This window comes from Lutjanus erythropterus, chromosome 15 (assembly GCF_056507025.1).
Source record: "Lutjanus erythropterus isolate fLutEry1 chromosome 15, fLutEry1.hap2, whole genome shotgun sequence".
Taxonomy (NCBI): Eukaryota; Metazoa; Chordata; class Actinopteri; order Lutjaniformes; family Lutjanidae; genus Lutjanus; species Lutjanus erythropterus.
In genome coordinates, this window is record NC_139331.1 from 22,919,454 (window position 1) to 22,931,543 (window position 12,090).

General features: G+C 39.7%; 1 protein-coding gene across 1 annotated transcript; it reads left to right on the top strand.

Moving 5' to 3' along the window:
• Window positions 1-1,656: 1,656 nt before the first annotated feature.
• hsp90ab1 (heat shock protein 90, alpha (cytosolic), class B member 1) lies at window positions 1,657-9,149 on the top strand. The gene is made up of 11 exons (XM_084736837.1): window positions 1,657-1,800; window positions 2,459-2,665; window positions 3,738-3,897; window positions 4,207-4,340; window positions 4,429-4,734; window positions 4,841-5,006; window positions 5,118-5,308; window positions 6,026-6,173; window positions 6,329-6,597; window positions 7,182-7,515; window positions 8,586-9,149. Exons 1-11 carry the CDS (start codon window positions 1,657-1,659, stop codon window positions 8,702-8,704), a joined length of 2,178 nt encoding a protein of 725 aa, XP_084592963.1. The 3' UTR covers window positions 8,705-9,149.
• Window positions 9,150-12,090: the final 2,941 nt, after the last annotated feature.

The following is a 12,090-nucleotide window of genomic DNA, read 5'->3' on the forward strand; positions in this document are numbered from 1 at the left end:
GCTTTAGAGCGTCATAACGCTGTGGTTAAGATCTGCTTGGGTTAAGGGACAAAACACTTGGTTACGGTTTGGGAAAGTTCATAGTTTGGGTTAAATTCATCACCATCGCGAGATCCTTCACGGGTTTGGGGTTTCCTTCGAGAAACGACCCAGGCTCGTAGATGGTGCACCGCGGATGGATACGGCCGCACTCTACTGTGTATAAAGATTCCGGTCTATTAAAAGGAAGTCCCTTTCCATTTCCCTGCGTCAGAGAGCAGAAGGGACGATAATTTGGTTGCATTTTTTTCAAGAAAAATCAACGAAATAAACAAGGTATGTACACGAGTATTGTACCAGCACATTGAACAGATTATCCTCTGTTATTATTTGAGCTTTGCTAACCCATCGTTGAGCTATGGTTGGATGTATCCACGATGAGAGCTCCTCATGAGTCACGATGATAACCTTAGCATCATATCTGTCTCGTGGGCTACAGCTAGCAGGACATTAATGTTGTCACTTGTCCCCGTGCATAACCGTTACATAACGTTTAATCCTGATTCAATGAGATTTTCGTGTACTGGCTGATAATTTGTGATGCTGAGTAGTGTTATTGCGGCACTGTGCCGCACTGTTAGGCCAGGCTTGGGTTGCACCAAGGCAGGTGTGGTGAAGATGACAACGCTGAATGGGTTTACATAACGGAGCCGAGCCGTGAGAATTCACACTAGAACCAGATCACAACACAGAACTGTCATTCCAAAGCCACATCCCTTAAACTCAACATTTTCTCATGAAATAAGACCAAGGTTATTAAGGTAACGGTTGATTAATGTTTGTTTTAGTTGTTGCTGTTAATTTAACTGTCACGTGTTTAGCATAAAACAATTGGTTGGTTTAATGATCCATGTGGCTTTTTGATTCATGTTGTAATGGTACACTATTTCAAATGTTAGGTCATTGTTTTGGCCATTTCTTCGGTTCATAGGATACGGGTGCTTTATAGTCACGTCAGGTTTAGTCAGAGTCCTCACCGAATGGCTTTTAACGACACACTGAATAACGCTTTAATCTCAAATAGTCGCACAGTGCCGCATTTCCAACCGGTATCCTTATTTTGGTCTTCAGCCGTTACTCAGCACGTGTTTGCGGAGTCCATTGTCTGTCGGTCGACGCCATGTTGGTTAACTGCTACTTCCGCCGATGTTGGTAACATGACGGCAGCTGTCCAATTTTGACGAAACCGGCTTGAAGACCTGCTCGATTTATGAAACGGTTGTATTTAACGAAAACGAAAGTGGAATTAACCACTTACTCACATTTACAAATGGCCGTGTTAATCTTTAGGTTTTTTATCATCTCTTAAAAACGTGCAATCTCTTTGACATACTTCTGAGTAATTTTTAAAGAATATCCAAATTTTGATTTCTGCTTCTCAAATATGAATATTTTTGGGTTTCTTTTGCCCCTCAATGACCGCAAACTGAATATCTTGTGGATAAAACAAGAGTTGAGGTCACCCTGACATGAGCTATAAGCATTTTCAGACATTCAATAAATTGAGAAAATTACATTAATAGAAAATGAAACTAATTGCTAGTTACAACTCTGCTTTTATACCATTTGTGATAAAGGTGGTTTACTTATATGTAATATGATATGCCCTTTGTGCAGATGCCTGAAGAAATGCACCAAGAGGAGGAGGCTGAGACCTTTGCCTTCCAGGCAGAGATCGCTCAGCTGATGTCCCTCATCATCAACACCTTCTATTCCAACAAAGAGATCTTCCTCAGGGAGTTGATTTCCAACGCCTCTGATGTAAGTTTGCACGAGCTCATCTTTGTTAAGGTGTTTGCAGGACTGGAAATGTGTCTATTATATCAACTTTGCAATGTAACAATAGGAGGTATTGTCTTTGATTTATTAAATTGTGATATGGCATAGTTTGTCTTTTTTTTAAAAAAAGGCTGTCTGTTCTAGTATTTTCCTTTACCCACTTATTTATTATATTCTCAGCACTGATCATTATGAATCTCTTAACTTTTTGTGATGGTACCAAGAACATTTGATTGGTTCATATTTGCCAGCCCTACTATCAATGTTTAGTATTCTATAAAAGATGGACTAATATTACTGCTGCATTTTACTGCTATAGCTGAGCTAATTTAATTAGTTACATACTGTTGGGTAGTTAAATCTATAGCAGTACATCACATTCTACGAGATTCTTTGCATTATTTGAGAATTTATGGTATGTCGGAATGTATATCATGATACATCACAGAATAACTGAAAAATCTTAGAACGGCAATGATTATGTATCACCCATCCTAGTGTTGTACCAGTTATGTTTCAATACTGACTTTTAGGACCTTGCATGCTTTATAATGGTGGTCATTGTAACCGCTACGATAATGCCTCAACATTTATTTTAGAATGTCTAATGGCATAATGTATATCGTCATTGTATTTGCAGGCTTTGGACAAAATTCGATATGAAAGCTTGACAGACCCCTCCAAGCTGGACAGCGGCAAGGATTTGAAAATTGACATCATCCCCAACAAAGCTGACCGTACCCTGACCCTCATCGACACTGGAATCGGCATGACCAAAGCTGATCTGATTAACAACCTGGGTACTATCGCCAAGTCCGGCACCAAGGCCTTCATGGAGGCCCTGCAGGTACTACAGCGGAACACAATCTAGATTGTAGCATGTAATGTGGAATATGACTGCAAATGGGCCACTTAACAAGAACACATCTTTGTAAACATGTACTGTTATCTTAAATTACAACACATTGAACGATGATAGTGGTAAGGATGTCTTGATGGGTATCTGGTACATGCAAATACTAGTCAGATCAGTAATTATGTTTACCTAAATGCTGATTCGGTGTATCTTACAGATTCAGTGAATCAGTTGGTGAAAATGAGGTGTGATAAATTTAGAAGGCAGATTTTTATTTAGAACTTGAGTTGATACACTTAACTCGCTGCCAAGTTAGAGTATAACTGGTGAAGAAGTGACTACTTAAATTGATGTGAAATGATCAGCTAGTTAAAAGATGTCACTCGGTTGCAGTAGTTGGAACTACAGAAATGCCAGCAATACAGTCATGTTACAGAGTGATGCAGCCTTTACCTCCTAACAATCTCTGGCAGCAGTACAGATGGCTGCTCACACAAAGCACACAAATTAGACAATAGGAAAGTCTAATTTTGGCCTGTTGTCACCTTACTTGCAGATTTACTGTTATCGGCTGATAATGACCTGTCATTGACCAACATTTTTAACCGGTGAATGTGACAGTTGGTACTAGCTTACATAAGAAGCTACAACTTGAATGTTAAGGTCACGGCTGTTTGATAAAGAACAAATGTGTTTACCATCAGACCGAAGCTAATCTTGCCATCCTTGGTGGCAGGTGTGATCAAGTTGTTCATTTAGTCCAACTTTCACTTCTCATTTACACTGAAATGCTGCACTGTAGAGGCAGTCTGTCTTAAGCAAAAGCAGCCTGTTAGTATTGCGGTGCTAAGATGAGACTGCTTAATGTTCAAAGACTTAGATTTTGCTAGGTGATAATGGTCTTTACATTCAATAAAAATATGACCAGATTGGCTCAAATACTGATACTTTGGAAAGGCTTGTGACAGCTCTAGATAATAGACTTGCATTCAGTTATCAAAGCTTGAGGTCGGGTATTTTGACTGTTATGTCCTGAAGTTAATGGAATCCTTGTCTTCTCTAGGCTGGAGCTGACATTTCCATGATCGGTCAGTTTGGCGTGGGTTTCTACTCTGCCTACCTTGTTGCCGAGAAGGTGGTTGTAATCACCAAACACAATGATGATGAGCAGTACGCCTGGGAGTCCTCTGCCGGAGGTTCCTTCACAGTCAAGGTTGACAGCGGTATGTGTCTTGGCACAATTACAGAAGCAAAGTGGTTGTGCCTGAGACTTTCAAATGTTTTGGGGGAAAATGTTGCATTGATCATGCTGTAACTGCTGCAAAACCAATGACAAACTAAAACACTAATACAAATTGCATTTACTTTTTGCCAGTATAAATAGGATATGGGTCTTAAATAATGGTCTAAGTCTAAACCTTAACTAGTTGAAACCTGGAGAAACCCCAGATTCTACACCTAGTAGAGACTCGTACCTAACATTGCATCTATTTGAACAAAGTGTGCTCATGGCTGTACGATTCTGTTTTCAGGCGAGCCCATCGGCCGTGGAACAAAGATCATCCTGTACCTGAAGGAGGACCAGACAGAATACATCGAGGAGAAGAGGATCAAGGAAATTGTCAAGAAGCACTCCCAGTTCATTGGCTACCCCATCACCCTGTTTGTAAGTACTGAATTTGACCTTTTTAGTCTTAGCTACTTGGAGCAGTTTTTATGTCAGTGAAGTGAAATGTTTATCTTTTTATTTGTAGGTGGAGAAGGAGCGTGACAAGGAGATCAGTGACGACGAGGCTGAGGAGGAAAAGGCCGAGAAGGAGGAGAAGGAGGATGGCGAGGACAAGCCAAAGATCGAGGATGTGGGCTCTGATGATGAGGAGGACTCCAAGGACAAGGACAAGAAGAAGAAAAAGAAGATCAAGGAGAAATACATTGACCAGGAGGAGCTGAACAAGACCAAGCCCATCTGGACCAGGAACCCTGACGACATCACAAACGAGGAGTACGGCGAGTTCTACAAGAGTCTGACCAACGACTGGGAGGATCACCTGGCTGTCAAGGTAAACACAGCTATGCTAAGCAGCTGTTGCATTTTCATGTTGTTCAGGCAGCATTGTGGATTTAAAATGAAGTAAAACTAAAGTTACCTTTTTTCCACCTTTGCAGCACTTCTCAGTGGAGGGCCAGCTTGAGTTCCGGGCCCTGCTCTTCATCCCCCGCCGTGCACCTTTTGACCTCTTTGAGAACAAGAAAAAGAAGAATAACATCAAGCTGTACGTCAGGAGAGTCTTCATCATGGACAACTGTGAAGAGCTCATCCCAGAATACCTCAGTAAGTTGATTTAGCGTTTTCCTTGCCATTTTGGATGATAAAGTAACAAAAGCTGCCTTGAGGGATGGATACAAAGTCTTAATGAAATGCTCATGTTTTGTTCGTGTCCAGACTTCGTCCGTGGTGTGGTGGACTCCGAGGACCTGCCCCTCAACATCTCCAGAGAAATGCTGCAGCAGAGCAAGATCCTCAAGGTCATCCGCAAGAACATCGTGAAGAAGTGTCTGGAACTCTTTGCCGAGCTAGCTGAGGACAAGGAGAACTACAAGAAGTTCTATGAAGGGTTCTCCAAGAACATCAAGGTATTTAAAATAAACAAATGCAGTGCTGTGTTGTGTTTTTTTTTAACTTGTATGAAGTTTTTAATGAAAGTTCTCCTCACTATGCACTCATGTCTTCAGTGCATCTCTGTGGATCCATAAGGTCTCCATTTTTTTTTTTTCTTTAATCTAGTGGTTGCTGTAGCTTTCTAAGGCAGTGTAGTCAAAGCTTTGTTCTAGTTCAGAGTTAAACATCCTACATAGCTGATGCATAGTTGTAGTTTTTGTATATTCTCATACATAACTAAGCAATGCATAACTGCATGATTATGTAAATGACTAATTCACTTGGTACTGTGCTTATGTGCCACAGTGTCTTATTATTGTAGATCAGTCACTTCAGTAATGCTACACATTAAGTAGCTCAATTTTTATGTGAGGTTATTCTAATGTTTGTATGGAGCCTGGCTCACAATCACCTAAATGCAGTACGAGTGGTGTGTCTTGAAATCAGATTAAAATGAATAACCTTGGTTATCCTGGATAAATGTAATCAGTAAAATGTTATCTGTGGTTTATCCATCCATGTCTGTCTTCAAGAAGCACAAGCTATTGATTTATAAAAAGATTTCCTTTTGACTGATTATAGCAGTTCTATACAACATGACAGTTGTTTAATCTTCTATTAATGTTGATCTAGGCTGTTAGCATTGTTTTGAGTGAAAATGTATTCACAATTCATTATCATTTTGTCTGTAGCTGGGCATCCATGAGGACTCTCAGAACCGCAAGAAGCTGTCTGAGCTGCTGCGCTACCACAGCTCCCAGTCTGGAGATGAGACCACCTCCCTCACAGAGTACCTGACCCGCATGAAGGAGAACCAGAAGTCCATCTACTACATTACTGGTGAGTCATCAGCTTTTTCTGATGACGTAATGGACAATCAAGAAAATGATCGACTGATTAATCGACTATGAAAGTAATCATTAGTTGCAGCCCTACTCATAAGCAAATCATTACTTCTGTCAAGACAACACTGATCATTTACTTAACTTCTTCAGGTGAGAGCAAGGACCAGGTTGCCAACTCCGCCTTCGTTGAGCGCGTCCGCAAGCGTGGCTTCGAGGTCCTTTACATGACAGAGCCCATCGACGAGTACTGTGTCCAGCAGCTGAAGGAGTTTGATGGCAAGAGCCTGGTCTCTGTCACCAAAGAGGGCCTGGAGCTGCCAGAGGATGAGGAGGAGAAGAAAAAGATGGAGGAGGACAAGGCCAAGTTTGAGAGCCTCTGCAAGCTCATGAAGGAGATCCTTGACAAGAAAGTAGAGAAGGTCAGTGATCCTAAATGAGCTGAGATTAATTTTTACCTCAGTTTCCCCTTCATATTACAGGATTTGGCATCTTATGAATTCACAGCTACAGTTGACAGTGTTCTGTTTGGTGACAGGTGTCCTAAGAGGTCCTAAGTTGTACTGTGGTGAGTTTATACAGCTGTAAGGGAGTTTTGTGCCTTTTAATGAGGTTTTATTGACATGTGTTTGAAGTAGTGATGGTTCTAAATAATTTGGAGACGAGGTGTAGAAAATATTGACTTCGAAGTGTGACCTAACAGATGCCTGTTCCTATTTTTTCAATGTTGTTTAACAGAATGTGAAACTAAACTTGAAGTGTAAGTGATTAGTCTAAATACTTTATTGTCCAGTGCACTTGTATAAAATTATTTTACATAGAGGAGACATTAAGGTGTGGATTTGACAAACAAACAGTTGCCTTGAACATGCTGGTGTGTTGCATCATTTCTAACATGACTGTTCTGCATGTTTTTCTTAACTTCTTAAAATGAGCTAGCCTGCTGTTCCAACACTTTGCATGATGTGTTAAGTCTTAATGTCCACTGTTGGACTACCTCTTCCAGGTGACAGTGTCCAACAGACTGGTCTCCTCACCCTGCTGCATTGTGACGAGTACTTACGGCTGGACGGCCAACATGGAGAGGATCATGAAGGCCCAGGCACTCAGGGACAACTCCACCATGGGCTACATGATGGCCAAGAAGCACCTGGAGATCAACCCTGACCACCCCATCGTGGAAACTCTCAGGCAGAAGGCCGACGCTGACAAGAACGACAAGGCTGTGAAGGACCTCGTCATCCTGCTGTTCGAAACCGCCCTGCTGTCCTCAGGCTTCTCTCTGGACGACCCACAGACCCATTCCAACCGCATCTACAGAATGATCAAACTTGGACTGGGTAAGGACACATTATAAAACGCCACTTCTTGAGAAGTGGAACAAATCCTGTCCTACCAAAAAACTTTGATTTAGGAGGGCTTAAGAGCTCAAAAAAACAACACATTTTATATATTACATATCTAAAACTGGTATTCAGGTGTCAAGTAATAATTTTCAAAGCCAAATAAGAATTCTGGTTTTAAAATGTGTATTTTGATTAGCATTAATAAAACGGACGCTCACTACTCAGCTGGATTTGCAAGACTGCACAAGAATCTGTCTTGCCAAGCTTAAAGTTATCGGTTTGTCAACACAAAGTTGTGCATCCACTTAGCATCCTATAGGCACCACTGACAGCTACAGATGTTGTGATAAGAAACATCCACTCTCTTCTCAAACAAACTGGTGGCTCCTGAAGAGGTTAGCATAGATACTGTAATGGCATCAGTTATATCAGAACTGAAGAGTATTTCTTCATTGAACGAAGAGCAAAGAACGGCACCAAAGGCTTTACTCAATGGTTTTTCAAGATGACTTCCCAAATGGTTCTGTGTAACAAACCATCTGGCATGTCAGGTTAACTCTGACTATGCAGTGAGCTGAGAAAATTTAACATTTGTCAACACAGTTGGACGCAGCTGATGTCTTTCGGAATTGACAAGATGTTCAGTTTGTGATGTCTGTGCTGAAAGAAGTGGCGCAGCTCTGTTCTCAGTTGAATGTCTAAATCAGTGCTGACTTGGGCCGTCCACTCAAAAGTCTGGACGCATCTTGCCATGTGACATCAGTTGAGTTATCGACGTGTCTTTATGTTCATTAAATAGATGTTTTTAATTTGTAAAAGGAGTGCATGGCACCTAATTTCAGTTATAAATGACTTTGTCTAATAGAGTGAACAAAATTTGAATCCTCAGTGAGGAAAACCTCAGTGTTTGACCTTTTTAAAATCTATTTTCCCAGTATAACTGAAGAGTAAAAAAAAAAAAATCAAACACCCCTAAAATTACAGCTTGATTCCAAGAATGAGTGCATTACTGTTTTACATGGTTGTCACTTGTATGATAACTAACAAATGACTTGTCTCTTTAGGCATCGATGACGACGATGTTCCCACAGAGGAGGCCACCTCTACATCCGTCCCAGATGAGATTCCTCCCCTAGAAGGTGACGGTGACGATGATGCTTCTCGCATGGAAGAAGTTGATTAAACAAACCCCCCCAACCCAGATTTCTAACACTTTAGCCTCACTTTTCAATTGTTCATCCTTAAAACTGCAGTAACTGAAAAAAAAACAAAATAGTCATTCATGTTGTGTGGTGGACCAGTGTTGCTCTTGTGTTACAGAGCATTACTCTGCAAGACCTTTTTAAGAAAAGCAGTTTTGGTTTTTCTGTTCATGGTGACAGCACATATGTTTTAAACAAGTACCCTGTTGCACTGAGTTTTAAATGTTGGAGCGGTAAATGTGTGAACATGGGAATGGTACATTCCATTTATCAGATCAGGTCTGGTGGAGGGTTCGAGGATGTTCTGCTCATGTGCAACACTGCACGCTGCATGGAGAGAGAGGACTGTATGATTCCTTTGCCTGAGTCCAGGCTTGTCTGTATTCCAAGTCTTGTTTTGCAAAAAATTAAAGATGTAATACCTTATGTTTGTCTCTTGGTTCTAATTTTGCCTTAAGTTACAATTTTAATTTTTCAATTTTTAATCCTCATTTCCTTTAAGGTTTTAAAAATGTTGAACAGTTTAATTTCTAATGGATTAATCCACATTTGGGACCAGAATGTGTTTTCATTTTGAGACTTGCCTGTGTTAAACTGTTATTCCTGCAGGTGACCACTAGGTGGGGACATGCTCCATAAATTATCAACATAACATTTTTGCAGAACTGTTCCTACATTTGTATCTGAGGATCACATTGTTCTGATGTGATGTAATGCACTACATTCAAATAGTTTTGAGCAAGTAACTAGAAAAGTGACAGGCTGTTTTAAAACGGCGGCAGCAACAAAGCTAAAACTAGCTTTCAATAGGGCCACAGGATGATGGTGCACAGATAGTTGTATTTAAGCATAAACAAAATATAATTACAACACGTAATACTCACAGGGTGGTATTAACTATTGAACTACCGAAAGGTACAAAAGCAAACTCATTTTCTAGCATGCCTAGCCTATGGTGCTACAACACATTTTCTCCACTGGAGGGGTACCTTAGAGGGCACTTCATCACATTTTTTAACATACGGGGTCACTGTATATGGAAGCCCATTTACACCAAAGTAATTTAGAAAAAGATCCCACAAGTCGGTATAATCAGTTTCTCAAAGTCAGGGCTTAGTTTTTAAAAACAGCATGGTTAAGTACGTCAATATTTCGAGAAGTCATTTTTAAAAAGTTTCTAAGATGGTCATTATTTTGAGATAAGTAATTCAAGATGTCATTTTTTTTAGAGCTGCAACTACTGATTATTTCCTTGATTAATCAATGAAATGTCTGGTCCATAAAATGCCAGAAAAATTCAGATCAGTTAAATTTTAATATGTTCAGCACCAAATCATAAGTTATCTCTGGGCACTTATCAAAATAGACCGTACTTTGTAAAACAACTCGTTCCCCACCAAGAGCAAGCACTGAGCCGACTGCTCGGTCTGATCGGTGCTTCCCAAAACCCAAGATAATGTCTGATGACAATGTCTTGTTTTGTGCAATACACAAAGACATTCAGTTTACAATTATAGAGGACTAAAGAACCCAGAAAATATTAGCAACTGAAAGACTGAAGTCAGATAAATATTTTTTCTTTTTAAAAAATGACTCAAAATGATTCGATTACAAAAATAGTTGCTGAATAATTCAATAGTTGACAACAAATTGATTCATCTTTACAGCTCTAAATTATTTTGGAAAAAGTTCTCATTTCAAGATACTAAATCGTTATTTTGAGATACTGAATCATTACTTTGAGATACTCAGTTATTATTTCAAGAAAAGTCATTTTTCAACTTCTTGCAGGATCTTTTTTGCATTACATCGGTAGAAATGGGCCTCTATAAGTGTAGAAGGAAGTTTATCAAGTTTTATCTATGATTGTGACATCCAGGAAGGCACACTGGCTGCGATGTTTTCAAACATTTTGTTTCTGAGTGTAATCCCATGACAGAGGAGTTGCCTAAGCATAATAGAAGTCGTCACTTTTTATATAACCCAAAATGCTTTGCCTCAAAGAGCTTTAAAATCCACATCACACAACCTCTTATCCTCAGACCCTTGGCCTGTGTAAAAAAAAACAAAATAACCTTTCAGCGGATCATAAGAGGCCTTAGGATTGTACCAGTTATCAGTACATACGGTAAGTTTACCAAAAGTTGAATGAGCATCCCAAAGGCAGCCTGGTATCAATGTTAATGTGCTTATCATTTCTTTGAACAAGCCCAAAAAGCAGACACTCAGCATTTTATCTGCTTAGGCTAAACTCCACTGATGTGACACAGGTGTGACATTAGAATATACAAATGTCACATGTCTTATCAGGGAAATGCTGAAATGCTCGTTCATTCACAAACGTTTTATCAGTGATTTTTAACTTCCACAAAATGCAAAACAAATGTAAGTGTTACCAGCAACATGTGACTAAAAATACAAGTCCCACAGCAGAGTAGATAATAAATAGAGCATTTAGGTAAAAAAGGGAAAAATGCTCAAGAATCCTTCTGACTAACTAAGACATTAACACGCCATAACAAAAGTTTGTGAACAAAACTACATTATTAAAAACAGCCATAAACTTGGGTTTCTTGAAAGTGTGAGGCATCATCAGGTGTAGTGTTTGGGGGAAATGTAAAGTATGTAGTTTTCCTGGAAGTCATGTGTTTTCTACAACTTTGAGGGGGCGGCAGCAGCTTTTCTGCTCTCATCAGTAAAAACAGCCGAGCGTGGGTGTCTGTCCCTCCTGAAAGTGAACACTCACTCACTCACACACACACACACACTCGCTCCAGTCAGAGTGATAGTGGGGAACTTCAGCTGTGTCATTCAGAAACACACTGAGGACTACTGTTGTTTTGTGACACCTCTAACGCCTTAACTTGACCACCATCTAAATTTGCTGCATCTACAAAATCCGCTGTGTAATGGAACATAATTTAACTGACTATGAGTACTCACCACGTTAAGGAAATGGGTGTAAAAATAATGTAATGAAATTTTGAAAAATAAGGGAAAAACATTCATTTTGAAACCGAAAATGTTGCTGCTAAGTTGGATGCCCTTTATTGTATAAAATAATAAAGATGTTGCGTTTCAAAGTTCATTTTTCAGCAAGAGCGTACTCAATACCTACAGGAGTATGGACTGAATTCAATATTAACCTTCACTGTGGTTTGCAATTTATTATGAAAACAAACAGCCATGACTTCAATCATATAATTTAAGTTTTCTTCAACCTAGAAGGGTTTTTAAGGGTTTTTAACACTGGTATAATGCATGCTGGGAAGTCTGTAAACACGCCTGCCATGTTATGTTACAAAAGCAAAACATTGCAACTCTTGTTGTAATAATATGTTTTTGTTGGAAAGAAATTGACTTCATG